Here is a 21625-nt window from a genome sequence, read left to right on the forward strand (position 1 = left end):
GTGCATGCACCATAATGATTATACATGCAATAGGCCTGCGTGTCTGTGTATGCACCATCATGATTATACATGCAATAGGCCTGCGTGTCTATGCATGCACCATCATGATTATACATGCAGTAGGCCTGCATGTCTGTGTATGCACCATAGTGATTATGCATGCAATAGGCCTGTTTGTCTGTGTATGCACCATCATGATAATGCATGCAATAGGCCTGTGTGTCTGTGCATGCACCATAATGATTATACATGCAATAGGCCTGCGTGTCTGTGTATGCACCATCATGATTATACATGCAATGGGCCTGTGTGTCTGTGCATGCACCATAATGATTATACATGCAATGGGCCTGCGTGTCTGTGCATGCACCATCATGATTATACATGCAATAGGCCTGCGTGTCTATGCATGCACCATCATGATTATACATGCAATAGGCCTGCGTTTCTGTGTATGCACCATCATGATTATACATGCAATAGGCCTGCGTGTCTATGCATGCACCATCATGATTATACATGCAATAGGCCTGCGTTTCTGTGTATGCACCATCATGATTATACATGCAATAGGCCTGCGTGTCTGTGTATACACCATCATGATAATGCATGCAATAGGCCTGCGTTTCTGTGTATTCACCATAATGTTTATACATGCAATAGGCCTGCGTGTCTATGCATGCACCATCATGATTATATATGCAATAGGCCTGTGTGTCTGTGTATGCACCATATTGATTATACATGTAATAGGCCTGTGTATGCACCATCATGATTATACATGCAATAGGCCTGTGCGTCTGTGTATGCACCATATTGATTATACATGTAATAGGCCTGTGTATGCACCATATTGATTATACATGCAATAGGCCTGCATGTCTCTGTATGCACCATCATGAATATACAAGCAATAGGCCTGTGCGTCTCATGATTATACATGCAATAGGCCTGCGTGTCTATGCATGCACCATCATGATTATGCATGCAATAGTCCTGCATGTCTGTGTATGCACCATAGTGATTATGCATGCAATAGTCCTGCATGTCTGTGTATGCACCATAGTGATTATGCATGCAATAGGCCTGTTTGTCTGTGTATGCACCATCATGATAATGCATGCAATAGGCCTGTGTGTCTGTGTATGCAACATAATGGTTATACATGCAATGGGCCTGCGTGTCTGTGCATGCACCATCATGATTATACATGCAATAGGCCTGCGTGTCTATGCATGCACCATCATGATTATACATGCAATAGGCCTGCGTGTCTGTGTATGCACCATCATGATTATACATGCAATAGGCCTGTGTGTCTGTGTATACACCATCATGATAATGCATGCAATAGGCCTGCGTGTCTATGCATGCACCATCATGATTATACATGCAATAGGCCTGCGTTTCTGTGTATTCACCATAATGTTTATACATGCAATAGGCCTGTGTGTCTGTGTATACACCATCATGATAATGCATGCAATAGGCCTGCGTGTCTGTGTATGCACCATCATGATTATACATGCAATAGGCCTGTGTGTCTGTGTATACGCCATCATGATAATGCATGCAATAGGCCTGTGTGTCTGTGTATGCACCCTCATGATTCTACATGCAATAGGCATGTCTGTGTATGCACCATCATGATAATGCATGCAATAGGCCTGTGTGTCTGTGTATGCACCCTCATGATTCTACATGCAATAGGCATGTCTGTGTATGCACCATCATGATAATGCATGCAATAGGCCTGTGTGTCTGTGTATGCACCCTCATGATTCTACATGCAATAGGCATGTCTGTGTATGCACCATCATGATAATGCATGCAATAGGCCTGTGTGTCTGTGTATGCACCCTCATGATTCTACATGCAATAGGCATGTCTGTGTATGCACCATCATGATAATGCATGCAATAGGCCTGTGTGTCTGTGTATGCACCCTCATGATTCTACATGCAATAGGCATGTCTGTGTATGCACCATCATGATAATGCATGCAATAGGCCTGCGTGTCTGTGTATGCACCCTCATGATTCTACATGCAATAGGCATGTCTGTGTATGCACCATCATGATTATACATGCAATAGGCCTGCGTGTCTGTGTATGCACCATCATGATTATACATGCAATAGGCCTGCGTGTCTGTGTATGCACCATCATGATTATACATGCAATAGGCCTGCGTGTCTGTGTATGCACCATCATGATTATACATGCAATAGGCCTGCGTGTCTGTGTATGCACCATCATGATTATACATGCAATAGGCCTGTCTGTCTGTGTATGCACCATCATGATAATGCATGCAATAGGCCTGTGTGTCTGTGTATGCACCCTCATGATTCTACATGCAATAGGCATGTCTGTGTATGCACCATCATGATAATGCATGCAATAGGCCTGTGTGTCTGTGTATGCACCCTCATGATTCTACATGCAATAGGCATGTCTGTGTATGCACCATCATGATTATACATGCAATAGGCCTGCGTGTCTGTGTATGCACCATCATGATTATACATGCAATAGGCCTGCGTGTCTGTGTATGCACCATCATGATTATACATGCAATAGGCCTGCGTGTCTGTGTATGCACCATCATGATTATACATGCAATAGGCCTGCGTGTCTGTGTATGCACCATCATGATTATACATGCAATAGGCCTGCGTGTCTGTGTATGCACCCTCATGATTCTACATGCAATAGGCATGTCTGTGTATGCACCATCATGATTATACATGCAATAGGCCTGCGTGTCTGTGTATGCACCATCATGATTATACATGCAATAGGCCTGCGTGTCTGTGTATGCACCATCATGATTATACATGCAATAGGCCTGCGTGTCTGTGTATGCACCATCATGATTATACATGCAATAGGCCTGCGTGTCTGTGTATGCACCATCATGATTCTACATGCAATAGGCATGTCTGTGTATGCACCATCATGATTATACATGCAATAGGCCTGCGTGTCTGTGTATGCACCATCATGATTATACATGCAATAGGCCTGCGTGTCTGTGTATGCACCATCATGATTATACATGCAATAGGCCTGTGCGTCTGTGTATGCACCATATTGATTATACATGTAATAGGCCTGTGTATGCACCATATTGATTATACATGCAATAGGCCTGCATGTCTCTGTATGCACCATCATGAATATACAAGCAATAGGCCTGTGCGTCTCATGATTATACATGCAATAGGCCTGCGTGTCTATGCATGCACCATCATGATTATGCATGCAATAGTCCTGCATGTCTGTGTATGCACCATAGTGATTATGCATGCAATAGTCCTGCATGTCTGTGTATGCACCATAGTGATTATGCATGCAATAGGCCTGTTTGTCTGTGTATGCACCATCATGATAATGCATGCAATAGGCCTGTGTGTCTGTGTATGCAACATAATGGTTATACATGCAATGGGCCTGCGTGTCTGTGCATGCACCATCATGATTATACATGCAATAGGCCTGCGTGTCTATGCATGCACCATCATGATTATACATGCAATAGGCCTGCGTGTCTGTGTATGCACCATCATGATTATACATGCAATAGGCCTGTGTGTCTGTGTATACACCATCATGATAATGCATGCAATAGGCCTGCGTGTCTATGCATGCACCATCATGATTATACATGCAATAGGCCTGCGTTTCTGTGTATTCACCATAATGTTTATACATGCAATAGGCCTGTGTGTCTGTGTATACACCATCATGATAATGCATGCAATAGGCCTGCGTGTCTGTGTATGCACCATCATGATTATACATGCAATAGGCCTGTGTGTCTGTGTATACGCCATCATGATAATGCATGCAATAGGCCTGTGTGTCTGTGTATGCACCCTCATGATTCTACATGCAATAGGCATGTCTGTGTATGCACCATCATGATAATGCATGCAATAGGCCTGTGTGTCTGTGTATGCACCCTCATGATTCTACATGCAATAGGCATGTCTGTGTATGCACCATCATGATAATGCATGCAATAGGCCTGTGTGTCTGTGTATGCACCCTCATGATTCTACATGCAATAGGCATGTCTGTGTATGCACCATCATGATAATGCATGCAATAGGCCTGTGTGTCTGTGTATGCACCCTCATGATTCTACATGCAATAGGCATGTCTGTGTATGCACCATCATGATAATGCATGCAATAGGCCTGTGTGTCTGTGTATGCACCCTCATGATTCTACATGCAATAGGCATGTCTGTGTATGCACCATCATGATTATACATGCAATAGGCCTGCGTGTCTGTGTATGCACCCTCATGATTCTACATGCAATAGGCATGTCTGTGTATGCACCATCATGATAATGCATGCAATAGGCCTGTGTGTCTGTGTATGCACCATCATGATTATACATGCAATAGGCCTGCGTGTCTGTGTATGCACCATCATGATTATACATGCAATAGGCCTGTGTGTCTGTGTATGCACCATCATGATTATACATGCAATAGGCCTGGTTTAGCGATTCTCTGATCTATGTAGGAGCAGAAGAGTATAAATTGTTAGTTGATTTTTCCCCACTGAGTCGTCTCTCAGTTGCTCTGGATCTCTTTTCCGCTGGTGTCAAGAAAATTGAGGAAATTGGATCCTCTGTCCCGACGGTCATTGGGTCTGCAATTTTGCTATTTTCTAGGGGTTGATTTTGGTGCCCCTGGAGATCAGGGGATAGCATTGCCAACTCGAATTCAGATTGTAAAACAGAATATTAACACAGGTCCATCAGGTCTTGCGTTGTCTGAGAGTCATTGTTAGTTACCAAAAGGACTGTTCTCATGTTGCTTATACTCCCGATTGGTTTTGTTGTTTCAGTTGTTTGCAAGCTGTTTACCTTAGTACCTTTCTCGGGGCAGGTTTTGGTGCTTCTAGGCTTGGTTGCCCAGCTTCTTTAGTTTGTATTAAAGACGAATTGTCTACCGTGTCTGAGCCTAACATTGAAGTCTTTACATCCTCTTTCTTCTTCTTCTTTGTCTGTGAAAAAATAGAGTAGTTTTGGTTGGTAACCTCAAGTGGCTTCAGGGTTTTTTTGTGTGGTTTTAACTAGGGTGGATTTTCTGAGTTGCAAGCCAAATTTGTTGTCTTCTTAAGTGACACAGTCATTCATCTCTCTCTTCTTTTTTCCCAGTGTCCGATACTATTTGGTCTCTTACATGCCTCGAGGTGATTTCATGAGACCTTGAGAGGCCGTTAATAGTTGGCTTCCGTCTTATTTTCCTTTGACTGATATTTGAGTCTTCCATCGTTTCGCTTGTGAATTCCGCTTGTGTATTTTTACTCGCTTGCAAATGCTCTGGTTGTAAGCAAGAGACACCTGAAGGTGAGGTACCGAGTGGTCTAGTGTTCTCGGACAAAGATGAGGTTGCCCCCGTATCATGCTTCCTTGCTGCAGTGATGTATCCCCCCAAGTATACCAGTTTCATATGCATCATGGCCATCATAGTCGTGAGGTCTTTCAGTGCGTCATTTATAGCGTCGTAGAGTTTGGTGAACAGGGCTAAAGCATTTGTTAATGTCGACATTACTGCCACTAGGTCAGATTTTATGTTTTGATTTTCCTTTTCTGTTAGTCTGTGTTGCTGATATAGCCCATTATCCTGGTCAGGTGAAGTGGCGAGGTGCATCGAAGAATCTAATATTTGGATTTGATTGTGGTTTAGCTTCAGACGGTGAGTCTCCTTTGCTTCAGCACTTTGTTCCACTCTCATTGGAGTTTGCGGGTCTTTGGAGTCTGACAGTTGGGGTCCTCTCCTGATTTCTTTAGAGGCCAAGGTTAAACTTCCTGGCCTAGAGATTCCATAAGTCGTCTTCTGGTTTCTTGAGCCGGTGAATTATCCAGCTCTAAATCGTTGTTATAACTTGCAAAAGTCGTCGCTGAGCCATCAACAGATCGTATGGGGGCCGGTGTAGTTCCAAGGCTACCCTTGCTTCTGGTCTCATTTGTTACATGTAACGGCGTGGGCTTGTTTTTAAATGGTCTTTACATTTGGAAGCCTGTTGTGGCAAAGTTGACTTTACTTTGTAGTTTGAAGTAACTAGATGCCATCTTTTTGTTACTGGTTCCGGGCAAGTTTTTCCAGATTCACGTACATCTTCCGTCTGGGGTCCTGTAGAATCTTGTGCTCCCTCAAGGATCTCAGCGTCAGAAGGTTCGCCACGAGGGTCTGGATTTAAGGTTTCCCTCTGCTTAGCGAAGAACGTTGAGACATTTAGAGAAGTCAGGTGCCGGTAAATGTTAATCCACATTCCCATTTCAGTCCCATAGGTCAGACCTGCCGGGCACAGCAAATCCGGCAGGCAGACTTGGAGTGCCCCAGTACGGTAACAACGGTGCCGGTATGCATACCGTCATTGTTGTTACAAGAACGGCACACTCGTAATGAGGCCCATTGAGTATGTTCGTACTGGGCGAACTATCGACATTGTTTACTAAATGTGTGGTTTCAGTGGTCTTGACGCTTCAGTCTAATCCTTCATCAAGTTGGTTCTCTCGGGGTGCGGGGATGACACTTGTATGATTTCCATGCTTGAATTTTGAGTAATTGAATCCTGTGGTTTTGGCGCATCTGTTGGGGGAACCACGATCCCTGTCTGCGTATCTCCCATTTTTACAGCGTTTTCTTTGCCGAGGGCGAGTGATTTCTGAAAGTCGCTGGTCGGGGGTCTCTTGGGCGGGTCAGGTTGCGATTCCCTGAGAAATCGGTTACACAAGTCATTAGATGTTATAGGAGTTATGGGAGTTTTGGGAAGTCACATGTTCAAAGTAGAAGCAAAAGTAGGTGATAACATCAGTGAAATGTTCACTGCAGTAACTTTGTTCACATAATTACCTGCGGTTAGCTCGTCATTTACATTTGAGGTTGCCGCCTGGAGTGTTTGCGGGCACGAAAGCTCTGAGTCCCTTTTATCTTCCCGTCGAGACTTTGAGCTACGCAGGTAGTGGCCTTACTCCATTCTGGAGTCCCAGTCGCGCTCCTCCCAGCCTGCACCAACTGCAGATGGAACTCTACGCAGAACTCTGTCTTGACTATTATGTAGATTGGTGTTAGATTGGCGAGTCGCGCATGGCCAGCAAAATGTATAATATTCACAGAGAAAATTGTGATAATCAACAATTAGTATAAAAATTCATCAGATGAAAAACTCAATTGTCCCAATTGCATGATTTATTCAAAACCATGTAGTGAATGACTGCTTGCAGCCGACACATGTTTCATGGAATCGATGCGCCCGTAGTCTCTTGAACAATTAATGAGCTTTGAGTTCCTCAAAATATATGAATGTAAATAATTACAGGATTGTATCTGTTGCCATTTGATGATAAAACATCTAAAAAAATTAACAGGTGTGATATGCTTCCTTAATGATTACCTCATTAGGTGTGAATTCTTTCAATGGCTCCCAACCTGACAAACTCACATGGTCTCCTGATGCTTCCACAACCTTCTCCAAGATCAAGACTGTAATTTCCATTGCACCAACCTCACCCTTCCTGACTACTCCAAATCATTCACCCTGTTCTGTGATGCGAAAGAGGGGTATGCCTTAGGCATACTCACACAGAAGCCCAGGGACCTACGACGCCTGGTAGCTTATTTTATCTCACAGTTATACCCTGATGCCTCTGCTTTCCCCAGATGTCGCAGAGCAGTAGCTGCCACTGCCCCTTTCCTTACAAAAGCTGACAACATCACCCTAGCGCACTACATAACCATAGCAGTACCACACTCTGTATTAGAACTCCTCCTCAGGGGTAAAATACAACTATTAGCTGCACGTCTCACCCAATATGAAAAATTGCTCCTCTCACCACCAACATCACTCTCATCAGATACGCCCCACTCAACCCTGCCCACACTTGATGACGGGCACCCGCACAGCTGCCATGCATCGGTTGATGTTGTATCATCACTAAGAACCGACCTCAAGGATATCACCCTCCCCAATGCAGACCTCATTCTCTTTGTTGACAGATCCTGTCTTAGAGATTCAACAGGTAGTCTCCAGGCAGCTTTTGTCATTTGCACCTCCTTTGAAGTGGTAGAAGCCTTCCAGCTCCTATAAATATGATCAGTACAGGTTGCTGAACTCATTGCCCTCACACAGGCTTGCACGATCGCCACACACACACATCCACTATATATACTGATTCACGTTACGCTTTCGGTATCTCACACGACTACGGGACCCTCTGGAAACAGATAGATTACCTAACTGCACAAGAAACTCCCATTCTCAATGCACCCTGTGTTGAAGCCCTGCTTAATGCGATCTTGCTACCTACCAAGTTGGCCATTGTGCAGTGCAAGGACTACACTCGGCTTTTGGGCAGCACACAGGGTAACGAGCTGGCTGAGGGCCGGCCAAAAAATGTGGCTCCAAAATGACCCTCAAGCAACTGATTATGTGCCACTGTTCCCCCTCTCATTTGAGAACCCCCCTAGCATCTCTTTCTGTCATGCGGACCTCCAAGTTGCAGCCCCCCTGGATGAGAAACAAGGCTGGGAAAGTAAAGGATGTGGTTGTTGCTCTGATCACCTATGATGTGATAACTCGGGCTGGTTAGTGGCCCCACTAGCACAAATACCTGTTGTTTAATACCTTTATTCGGCATGAGCCATATCGATCAGGACAAAACAGAATATTTACAGTCACCAATAAACAACAGGAATTGAAAAGATAGACCTCATAAGAACAATCACAATTGTCGAGGTAAAATCCACAAAAAAAAGATAAAAAGTGATATTGAAAACAATTCACATAATATAAAAAATGCCATTTGCAACTCATAAATTGCAAGCCCCATATACTCAGGGCACGGTCTTTCAAGCATCACAGTAATTACACTAGGGCCGTGATCCTCCTTAACAATGCTCTATGGCAGAGGTCTTCAAACTTTGGGGTGCACCCCACCAGGGGGGCGCGAGAGCCCAGCATGAAATGTAAAAGAAAAAATGTTCTTTATTTTTAGATTGGAGGAAATGGGCAGTGCGGCTCACATGGTCAGACTGGACCATAAAACTGTTTCAGGCACCAATGAAAAGTGGCCCACAGTTGCTAATGGCAATTCATTTCTTTAGTCAAAGATCGTTTCAATAGTACCCAAGGGGGTGTTTTTAAAAGAAATGTAAGCAAATTGTGATATTTAAAGGATATTTGTTCAGCAACAATGCTCAAAACTACCAGCTGCATAGTGAAATAACTCATCAAACTGGCCCATTTCACTGGCCTGCACTAGCATTTCCATTTTTGGTATGGGCATCGCCCTATTATCCTATAGGCCAGTCCGAGCATGGGGGCTCACCTGTAATGGGCGAGGGGGCATCCACCCAGTGGTCACCTCACCCATTATGGAGGAGCTGAGGAGCCAGCCTAGTGAAACACTGAGCACTCCTTCAGCTGCTTTTTCCAGCTGATGGAGTGCTCCTGGGCTGGCTGAACTGTCAAAGGGAAACAGTGTTTTTCCAAGAGCTTTTCAACTGTCTGTGCTGTGAAACAAACAGTGCTGAGGTCTCAGATTGAGCCCTCATGAATATCTGCCAAACAGGTGTGGCCCGAAGTCCAACTAGAAATCATCATTATTCAGATACTCGACAGAGCGCTTTACAGAGGTATACAGCAGTTCAGATACTCAACAGAGCGCTTTACAGAGGTATACAGCAGTTCAGATACTCAACAGAGCGCTTTGCAGAGGTATACAGCAGTTCAGATACTCAACAGAGCGCTTTGCAGAGGTATACAGCAGTACAGATACTCAACAGAGCGCTTTGCAGAGGTATACAGCAGTACAGATACTCAACAGAGCGCTTTGCAGAGGTATACAGCAGTTCAGATACTCAACAGAGCGCTTTGCAGAGGTATACCGCCGTTCAGATACTCAACAGAGCGCTTTGCAGAGGTATACAGCAATTCAGATACGCAACAGAGCGCTTTGCAGAGGTATACAGCAATTCAGATACACAACAGAGCGCTTTTCAGAGGTATACAGCAATTCAGACACACAACAGAGCGCTTTGCAGAGGTATACAGCAATTCAGACACACAACAGAGCGCTTTACAGAGGTATACAGCAATTCAGACACCCAACCGAGCGCTTTACAGAGGTATACAGCAATTCAGACACTCAACAGAGCACTTTACAGAGGTATACAGCAATGAGACACTCAACAGAGCGCTTTACAGAGGTATACAGCAATTCAGATACTCAACAGAGCGCTTTACAGCGCGCTATACAGAGGTATACAGCAGTACAGATACACAACAGAGCGCTTTACAGAGGTATACAGCAGTTCAGACACTCAACAGAGCGCTTTACAGAGGTATACAGCAGTTCAGACACACAACAGAGCGCTTTACAGAGGTATACAGCAGTTCAGACACTCAACAGAGCGCTTTACAGAGGTATACAGCAATTCAGACACTCAACAGAGCGCTTTACAGAGGTATACAGCAGTTCAGACACTCAACAGAGCGCTTTACAGAGGTATGCAGCAGTTCAGACACTCAACAGAGCGCTTTACAGAGGTATGCAGCAATTCAGACACTCAACAGAGCGCTTTACAGAGGTATACAGCAATTCAGATACACAACAGAGCGCTTTACAGAGGTATACAGCAATTCAGATGCACAACAGAGCGCTTTACAGAGGTATACAGCAGTACAGATACACAACAGAGCGCTTTACAGAGGTATACAGCAGTACAGATACACAACAGAGCGCTTTAAAGAGGTCACGACAGATCAGATACACAGCGGGAAACAGAGGGGCACAGAGGAGCACAGAGAGGGGGGATTACAGCTGTACGGGGGTGGCAGGGACGAGAAGGGCAGGCTGTGTCTGTCGAGTCAGGTGGCGCAGGGGCAATGAGATGGCCTAGGTGCAAGTTCTGTTGATGCTGAGGAAAATTAATATTGCTTGCGAGGCCCCGTTCTACTACCATTTGACCAAGTAGCCAATGGCAGAAGAGTGCTGATTGTTAATAATTAGGTTGAAGCCTGCATGTTAACGTTGACCTCGCTTTAGTCTTCCCTGGAGCTTTTGGTTACAAACCCCTTTGAGATTAAGAAGCGGCTCTGGAAAGCTGACTGGATCCAAACCTTCCAAGAGCGCAAGTCATACACCTTCCATCATTATATTGTACCGGACGGGAAACCCTTGCACAAGCTTCCTAATGATCCGATACAATTTCCGAGATTATATATTTTTTTAAATAAGATGAAACCTTTTAACCTCTTATGAGATTTTGGGAGCTAGAAATAAATTACACAAGAACTTGCTGCTTTTGAAAGACTAATGAAATTGAAAACTTAAGACACTTAGCTCTTGAATGTGTTCCTCTGAAGGAATCAAGAATGGAATTTCTCGGTTGCCCCGTGGGGGGATCTCAGAACACACTCTTCAGAAGTCACATGGCACATCTTGCTTGAAGGCCCCCAAAAGTCATGGAAAATCAACTTGATAAGATTTTTTTAAATGACATTTAAATGAGAATGTAGGGTCTGTAACAGAATGATAATGCTTATATGATAGGGAGCTTTGTGTCGTCTTGCTTCCAAGGCGCGCACATTGCCGCTGAGCTATCCTCCCAGGACGTGATGTGTAATTTGTGAAAAGTTCAATTGATGAACTATGACACAATTAAAAAAGTACTTTATGTTGAGGTCTGTGGGTGGGTATTGTGAGGGTGTAGAAGGAGACTGACAAGGAGGGCTCATGGTGGGGTCTATAAACCTTTATTACAGCAATAATCACTGCATCAACCTAATAAAATGTATGGTTCTGTCAGAACGTCCGTCAAAGCATTGTTCTTCTCGTCCTCTGTCAAATAACCTTCTAAACGAACCGTAACACTAGAAAACATAAAGTGTTTAACTAATGTAAAGTTTGTGCAACCTTCCCCCGGAGAAGGACTCGCTTCTCCTGGTTTTAACACTAAATTATCTCAAGGGACCAGGGGAATGGCTCCCTTCTCCTGGTCCTTCTGCACAAGGTTCTCCACAAGTGTACTTTACGCTCTTCAGCAGAAACTCTGCGTAAGTCCCTTTTCCTCCTTCCACACGGCATATATGTTAATGGCCTTATTTGGCCTCCATATGGTACTCTGATGAGGGAAACTATTCCCATATGTCTTGGTGCTTTCCTTATATGTGCCTTTGTAGCTTTCTTTAATGCAGGTACTGTGACGAGGGAGATAACGCATGAGGCACTCTGATTTGAGGGTGGTGTCTGTTACTTCACTATGAGGGAGATCACTCTGGATGCATTTCCTTTCAACATGGTTTTCTCTGGCACCACTACACCAAGGGAGATGACTCCGTTACACGGTTGCACTGGTGATCTTACTATGACCACTGCGCCGAGGGAATATCACTCCTGATGCATTCCTCTGCACTAGTGATATTCTGGCTACAACTTCACTGAGGGAGATGACTCCCGATGCAAGACTTCTTTTTAGCTTCCCCAGGACCCCAGCCTGTTTTCCCAAGGTTCCTGTTACCTTTAGCTTCAAGGGAATGTGGGACCGACTCCTCTCGGGTTGAGGATCTTCTGATACAGCCGTAGCTTCTGCTGCACGGCTCCACAGTCTCGGTGCAATTCACGGACCAAACAGTCCACCTTGGATAAGTTGCACAACTGCCCTGGCTTCTCTGGTGCTGCAATGAGTCGGCTCCCTGACGGCTCTCACATCCAATCTTCCACGGTGTCTCCTTTCCCAGGTTGAATTTCCCGGGTTCCTGGCTTCCCTGGTGAGACCACCAGTCCATTTTCTGTTTCCCTTTTATATTGTTGACCCTGCCTTGGCATAGGGTCCGTACTGTTATGAACAGACTCTTTGGTATTGCTAATGCCTCCTGTGGGTCTTCTTATCGCAGCACTTGTATGGGTTTGCAAATTGATTCCAAATGTTGCTCATGCTCTTCCTCGACCCAGTATAGTCTTCCTTAGGCACAGTCATGGTTTCACAGTAGCACATGGTTGTACTCTCGGTGGAGGGAACAAGGGATGGCCATGATTAAAGGGGGTTATGTGATAGGGGTGGTGGGAGGCGTTTCCCCAGGTGAATGTTCGTGTCCCCTATGAGGTCCTGCCGCATATTACCACCCCTAGGGGGTCTACTGGAGAGCGGCCTCACCTCTCTAGCCTCATAGGGAAGGACTCCCCACTGGGGAGAAGTGACGTCATCCCATGATTCGTCACAGAATGCACACCACTGGGATTAGTCCTTGATCAGGTGGGGAGTCCATACCTATACAGTACTCAGACATATTATCACCCCTAGGGGGTCTATTGCGTAGCGGCCTCACCCCCCATAGCCTCATAGTGAAGGACACACTCTGGGGAGAAGTGACGTCATCCCATGATTCGTCACAGTATGCCCACCACTGGGATTAGTCCTTGATCAGATGGGGAGTCCCTCCCTATGTGGTCCTCCCGCATATTATCACCCCTAGGGGGTCTATTGGGGAGTGGCCTCACCTCCCTAACCTCGTAGGGAAGGACTCCCTCTGGGGAGAAGTGACGTCATCCCATGATTCGTCACAGTATGTACACCACTGGGATTAGTCCTTGATCAGGTGGGGAGTCCCTCCCTATGAGGTCCTCCTGCATATTACCACCCGTAGGGGGTCTAAAGGGGAGTGGCCTCACCCCCCCCAGCCTCATAGGGAAGGACCACCCCCCTGGGGAGAAGTGACATCATCCCATGATTCGTCACAGTATGTACACCACTGGGATTAGTCCTTGATCAGCTGGGGAGTCCCTCCCTATGAAGTCCTCCCGCATATTACCACCCCTAGGGGGTCTATTGGAGAGCGGGCTCACCTCCCTAGCCTCAAAGGGAAGGGCTCCCCTCTTGGGAGAAGTGACGTCATCCCATGATTCGTCACAATATGCACACCACAGGGATTAGTCCTTGATCAGGTGGGGAGTCCCACCCTATGAGGTCCTCCCACATATTACCACCCCTAGGGGGTCTATTGAGGAGCGGGCTCACCTCCCTAGCCTCAAAGGGAAGGGCTCCCCTCTGGGGGGAAGTGGCATCATCCCATGATATGTCACAATATGCACACCACAGGGATTAGTCCTTGATCAGGTGGGGAGTCCCACCCTATGAGGTCCTCCTGCATATTACCACCCCTATGGGGTCTATTGGGGAGTGGGCTCACCTCTCTAGTCACGTTTTGATGGTTCTGCGAAATTGGATAATTGAATGTAGAACTGAAATCAAAACGGCCATCAAACTACTTTAAACAAATAAAATCCCCTCTGTTCCAGGAAGCAGTTTACTCCAAATCAAAGGCAGAAAAAAGAAACTGATTTAAAATACAAACTGAGGTAGTACCAGCAATGTATTTTTAATGTTAATACAATGACACATTAGCTCAATGTTCTTTTAATCACCATTTCAGTCAGTTAATTAACACACTTGGGTAAGGATTAAATTCAGCATTTCAGCTTATTCAGGACTAATTTAATTTGGTAAACATTTTTGTCCACTATTCCTTCTTGGAACTCAGAGAGAACGGCTATGACATCATTACACCCACAACACTTTCATTTTAGACCAAACACACTTTCATTTCCACATTTGCACGAGTTTTACTGCTTCACTGCACAGTGAATACTTCTATTCCATTTGCCCTTTCTACTCTCTTCATACAATGGTCCCTTTTCTAAGTAGATAGCCTAGAAAAATAAAGTATCTAAGGAACTATGTGGCAGACATATCAGAGATTGCGTGGAAAATGCAGTTGCAGATAGGGTGGCACTAGTCAGATAGAATGCAGTTTGAAACTAAGTGACATTGGTTAGATAAAGTGCAAATTCAAACTAGGTGGCACTGGTCAGATAAAATGCAGTTTCAATCTAGGTGGCAACTTGGATCGGTTGCACAACTGCCCTGGCTTTGGTGCTGCAACAAGTCTCGGGAGGATAGCTTAGGGCAACATGCTTGCCTTGAAAGCAAGACGACATGGAGCAACACAGGTTCGATCCCCGAGTCCACGCTTAGAAACCTCTGGGTATTAAGCACGTTATAAATAACCTATCATATCATACCATTCTCCCTGCTGGCTTTTTGGATGTGACGTTAGCATCAATCTTCCACGGAGTCTCCTTTACCAGGTTTCTCCAGTGGGCTAATGGATTCTGCGATGCAAGGCCAGTAGTCCGTTTGCGCTTTTATATTGTTGAGCTCACCTTGGTGTAGTGTCTGCACTGTTGTGAACAGAGTCTTAGATATTCCTCATGTTTCCTATGGGCCTCTTCATCCCAGAACTGTGATACCCAATGCTGTTCACGCTCCTCCTCGTCCCAGTACTGTGATACCCAATGCTGTTCACGCTCCTCCTCATCCCAGTACTGTGATACCAAATGCTGTTCACGCTCCTCCTCCTCCCAGTATATTCTTCCGTAGGCACAGTCATCGTTTCCTCGGTGGTGGGAACAAAGGAAGGTCACAATGGAAGGGGGTAATGTGATAGGGTTGGTGGGAGGCCTTTCCCTAGGTGAACGTCCTTGTCCCAGGAGGGGAGGCCCTCCCTATGCAGTACTCACACATATTACCACCCCTAGGGGGTCTATTGGGGAGCGGCCTCACCCCCCCCTAGCCTCAGAGGGAAGGTCTCCCCCCTCTGGGTAGAAGTGAAGTCACCCCATGATTCATCACAGTATGTACACCACTGGGATTAGTCCTTGATCAGGTGTTGAAAAGTCACGTTTAGCGGGATCTGCGAAATTGGAGAATTGAACATAAAACTGAAATCAAGACAGCCACCATACTACTTTAAACAAATAAAAATCGCCTTGGTACCAGGGAGTAGTTTACAGAAAAGTAAAGCTAGAAAAAAGAAATTCATATAACATACAACTGGAGACAGTACCAACAATTTATTTTTAGTGTTAACACAATGACACATTAGCTGAAGTTCAATGTTCTTTTAATCACCATTTCAGTCAGTTAATGAACACACTTGGGTAAGGTTTAAATTCAGCATATGAGCTTATTCAGGACCAATTCCATTTGGTAAACATTTTTGCCCACTATTCCTTCTTGGAATTCAGAGAGAACGGCTATGACATCATTACACCCACAACACTTTCATATTAGACTGAAGGCACTATTTCATTTCCACATTTACACGAGTTGTACTGCCTCACTGCACAGTGAATACTTCTATTCCATTTTCCCTTTCTACTCTATTCATAAAATGGCACCTTTTTTTAATACATTTACATATAATTTAATGGAACACTTGACATCCTTTCCATGCCCTTCACACCAAACCAATTTCTTTTAAAACAGTGCTTTAACAGTGGACATGCATGCTTACATATGTGATTGTACCGCCACATGCCGACACTAAGCCAGGGAACTATCTGCTAATCTTAAGTGCTCCAATAGAGATAGGAAATAGTGCAATACACAGAAGGGCACCCTGAGAAGAAAAGTGTTCCACTAGAGATGGGCAATAGTGTAATGTACTAGAGAGGATAGTGAGGAGAAAAGTGTTTTCTAAAGAAAGGCAATAATCTAAGACACTAGAGGGGGTCCTGAGGAGAGGAATGTACCACTAGAGACACGCATTAGTGTAACACACTAGAGGGGGTCCTGAGAAGTATGTTCCAATAGAGATAGGCAATAGTGTAAGACACTAGAGGGGATCCTGAGGAGAAGAGTGTTCCACTAGAGGTAGGCAATAGTGTAATACACTAGAGGGGATCCTGAGGAGAAGAGTGTTCCACTAGAGATAGGCAATAGTGTAATGCACTAGATGGGTTCCTGAGGAGAAGAGCGTTCCACTGGAGATAGGTAATAGGGCAATGCACTAGAGGGGATCTCGAGGAGAAGAGTGTTCCACTAGAGCTAGGCAATAGTGTAACACACTAGATGGGATCCTGAGGAGAAGAGCGTTCCACTGGAGATAGGCAATAGTGTAATACACTAGAGAGGATCCTGAGGAGAAGAGTGTTCTACTAGAGCTAGGCAATAGTGTAACACACTAGAGGGGGACCTGAGAAGTGTGTTCCTCTAGAGATAGGCAATAGTGTAATGCACTAGGTGGGATCCTGAGGAGAAGCGTGTTTTCTAGAGATAGGCCATTGTGTAATACACTAGAGGGGGCCCTGAGGAGAGGAGTGTTCCACTAGAGAAAGGTAATAGTGTATGACACTAGAGGGGACCCTAAGGAGACCGTAACGCCATGGAATTTGTTGCCAAAGAGGAACGCCTCAGTGCTGAGCGAGGAGGGTGTTCCAGGCGTGGCATTCATTTCATGGAAACAGACTCTGGAGTAATATAGGAAATTCCAGTTTTATGGATTCCATTCTCCATGTTTTCCCCTCGACGAACATTGCCTTTTCACATGCGTTGTGCCAAGCTTAAGTCTTATTACCCATGCGAGAATCCAGCTTTCTCCCAGTGTATTAAGGTGGGCTTCAGATAATGTAAATGTTTTAATCCCTGTGCTCTTATGTTGAAAGTAAAATTACTTTATAGGGGTGTAAAAATGTAATTCTCATTCCCAGGAGTGGCATTTTTTAAATGAAGTAATAGAAAAAATGTAACTATTTGTAATTCACGCTTCTCAGCACATAGCAATTCATGTAAAATAAATGTTGCATTTGTTCTTTCAATTTCGCTAGAAATCGCACAACAGTTCCCCCCATATATCCAATGAGGGCCTATAGTTATTAATTCAACCACTGAGCCTTTAAGCTGTTTCAAAATGTTGGTGCCCATTAATTTAGGCAAGTGTTCCGTAGGATGGGCTCCCTAACACAGAAGGTACAGTCTCCTTTTGGAATATTGAAGAAAGGATGCATTCCAAACAGCAGAAATGTAACCAACCAGAATCAGTCGCTAGTTGTGTTCCAAAGGAAACTGGGAGCAGCTGTGGCAATATGTTCATCACAGTTTTAGTCACTAGCCAAACACAGTCCCATTGTAGAAGCACCTCCTCCCCTCTGAAGCTTCAATTGCAGAGGGAATTACACCAGCTACATATACTCTCTCCTTGTGGATAAGATCATCCTGCGTACTGAAGGACTTACCATATGAAGTACACTAAAATGGATACTCAAGTTTATGTTTACGCTGGTGTCTAATAAGGTTACAGCTCAGACTGAAGCTTTTTCCACATTCTGTGCACACATGACATTTCTCACATGTATGTATTCTCTGGTGGATAGCAAGTTTTCCGTACCTAACAAACCCTTTCCCACATTCAGTGCACACATGAGGTTTCACACCTGTATGTGTTTTCTGGTGGAAAGTAAGCTCGCCCTTTGTAGCAAACCCTTTTCCACATTCACTGCACACATGAGGTTTCTCACCTGTATGTGTTCTCTGGTGGACAGTAAGATTACCCAACAGAGCAAACCCTTTCCCACATTCTGTGCACACATGAGGTTTCTCACCTGTATGTGTTCTCTGGTGGACAATAAGAGATCCCTTCTGAATAAACCCTTTCCCACATTCAGTGCACTCATGAGGTTTCTCACCTGTATGTGTTGTCAGATGGCCAGCAAGCAGCCACTTCTGAGCAAACCCTTTCCCACATACACTGCACACATGAGGTTTCTCGCCTGTATGTGTTCTGTGGTGGGTACTAAGCTTTCCCTTCTTAGCAAATCCTTTCCCACATTCAGTGCAGACATGAGGTTTCTCACCCGTATGTGTTCTCTGGTGGATATTAAGACTACCCACCTGAGAAAAGCCTTTTCCACATTCAGTGCAGACATGAGGTTTCTCACCCGTATGTGTTCTCTGGTGGATAGTAAGATCTCGCTTAAAAGAAAACCCTCTCCCACATTCAGTGCACCTGTATGGTTTCTCACCTGTATGTTTTCTTTGGTGCATAGTAAGATTAGCCACCTGAGAAAAGCCTTTTCCACATTCAATGCACACATGAGGTTTCTCACCTGTATGTGTTCTCTGGTGGTACATAAGATGTCCCTTGTGAGCAAACCTTCTCCCACATTCAGTGCACTCATGAGGTTTCTCGCCTGTATGTGTTCTCTGGTGGTGAGTAAGGACTCCCTTCTGAGCAAACCCTCTCCCACATTCAGTGCACACATGAGGTTTCTCACCTGTATGTGTTCTCTGGTGGTGCATAAGATCTCCCTTCTGAGCAAACCCTCTCCCACATTCAGTGCACACATGAGGTTTCTCACCTGTATGTGTTCTTTGGTGCATAGTAAGATTAGCCACCTGAGCAAAGCCTTTTCCACATTCAATGCACACATGAGGTTTCTCACCCGTATGTGTTCTCTGGTGGATAGCAAGCTTCCCCTTCTCAGCAAACCCTTTCCCACATTCAGTGCACACATGAGGTCTCTCACCTGTATGTGTTCTCTGGTGGTTCATAAGGCCTCCCTTCTGAGCAAACCTTTTCCCACATTCTGTGCACACATGAGGTTTCTTGCCTGTATGTACTTGCTGTTGGCAGATACGTGTATCATGCAAGTGGACATCACTTTCAAATTCAGTGCACTGATAACGATTTTCACCAATGTCCTCATGGGGTAATAAATACACATGTTCTGGAGATGGCAACATTCTCCACATTCTGTGCACGTGTGAGGTTTCTCGCCAGTTTTCTTCTGTCAGGTGCTTAATAAGAGGATCCTTAAGCTGAACCTTTTATAAAACTCAGGGCACAGGCGAGCTTTCTCATCTGGAGATCACTACTGGTGACAAACCAGCTTTTGCCTCTTACTGAAGCTGTTCAAATATTGTGCGTGTATACTGTTATTCTGAATTTACTGGGGTTTCAAAACAATTCTTTAAAAAAACTAGCCTTACATTCAGAATGAATATGAACTAGCACGCATGTGTGTTCTCACAGGAATAATACAAAAAGCCTTGTATTACTGCACATCAAGGATTGTTGCCATCATTACCAAGCACTGTTGCAATCATTACCAAGCACTGTTGCTATCATTATCACGCACTGTTGCTATCACTATCACGCACTGTTGCTATCATTATCACGCACTGTTGCTATCATTATCACACACTGTTGCCATCATTATCAAGCACTGTTGCCATCATTATCAAGCACTGTTACCATCATTATCAAGCACTGTTGCCATCATTATCAAGCACTGTTGCCATCATGATCAAGCATTGTTGCTATCATTATCACACACTGTTGCTATCATTATCAAACAATGTACCCATCATTATCAAGCACTATTGCTATCATTATCAAGCACTGTTGCCATCATTATCAAGCACTGTTGCCATCATTATCAAGCACTGTTGCCATCATTAGCACGCACTGTTGCCATCATTAGCACGCACTGTTGCCATCATTAGCACGCACTGTTGCCATCATTATCAAGCACTGTTGCCATCATTATCAAGCACTGTTGCCATCATTTTCAAGCACTGTTGCCGTCACTAGTCAGTAATACTGGTTTGAAGGTTTGCGGTTCATTGGTCCAGAGAATTTAGCAATCGCTGTCGCTGCATGATTTGGGCCGTCAATCACCTATGGAAATAAAAGGAGAGGCACATTATTAGTGTCAACACGTTCACAATCTCAGGCATCACTTGTAACATGCAGACGGGTTCTAAGTAGTAGTGATGTGCATTAGTTAATTACTCACGTAGTAACTAACAACACCTTGAATACTAGGGTGCCATCTGTTGGGGACAGGCACCCTGATAGGCGGCAGAGTAGTGGTGCTCTAGTGATAACATCTAATGTGACAGAGGGGATTTGCAGCAGGAAGAGTGTCATTTATATTTATTTCGAAGATTTTAGCATCCAAGAACATAAGGGAAAACACACAGTGGGTGAAAAACATTGTAAGTGGATATTTTAAGAATCGGGGCCGTGCATATACGTTCTACCATTTTATTTCTTCACAAATGACTGAACTAGTACATTCATTTATTTATTTATTTATTGTATTTGTTGGTAGCGCCCAGACCCGGAGGTATCCCAGCGCTAAGAAGACAGTATATTGGGCCTCATTACGGGTTTGGCGGTAGCCATGGCGCTATTGGCGACATGGCTGCCTCCAAAACCGGGTCTGGGTTCCCTGAATGGGGAATTACCAGGCCATTCCGAGTTCGGAGGGCCCAGTAATTGCTCCCTCCGGGAACCCGGGCCTGGACCTTCCCCATTGCCATTTGAGCCCCTATGGGGCTTAAATGGGAATGGGAGCAAGAGCTAACAACGGGCTGATTACGACCGGCCCGTTGTTTGCTCCCTGGTCCCCTCGCGGGACCCAGTAATGACGCCTGGTTTTACCAGGTGTCCTTACCGGGTCCCGCGAGGGGGACTTCGTAATCTTGCGGTATTGGTTTAAAGGGTCTGCCTCCATTAGCGGAGCCCATTAACCCATTCCACATAGGTTGTAATGAGGCCCATTGTGTGTTACAAGAAGGTTAGGAACAGTAAGGATACCTTGTATCAAAGATAGACCTATTCAGGCATAGATAGTAGACTGCAAGAGTTACACATATTTGTTGAATAGTAACGTGTGTAGGTAGGTTAGTTTTGGATATGCTGAGAGAGGGCGTTCCAGAGTGTGGGAGCAATGGTGGTGAAGCAGGAGCC

The 21625-nt window shown here is 44.8% G+C and overlaps 1 protein-coding gene across 1 annotated transcript in view; it reads right to left on the reverse strand.

The window, feature by feature from the left end:
- LOC138468431 (zinc finger protein 585A-like) overlaps positions 1–21625 on the reverse strand; it is a 335406-nt gene that overhangs the window by 213809 nt on the left and 99972 nt on the right. Inside the window, exon 3 of the mRNA XM_069608990.1 lies at positions 18303–20548. Within this exon, the coding sequence (XP_069465091.1) occupies positions 18303–19620 (1318 nt within the window). The 5' untranslated portion in view covers positions 19621–20548. The remainder of the gene's footprint in view (positions 1–18302; positions 20549–21625) is intronic.

This window comes from Ambystoma mexicanum, chromosome 4q, assembly GCF_040938575.1.
Source record: "Ambystoma mexicanum isolate Mex_15411 chromosome 4q, UKY_AmexF1_1, whole genome shotgun sequence".
Classification (NCBI taxonomy): Eukaryota; Metazoa; Chordata; class Amphibia; order Caudata; family Ambystomatidae; genus Ambystoma; species Ambystoma mexicanum.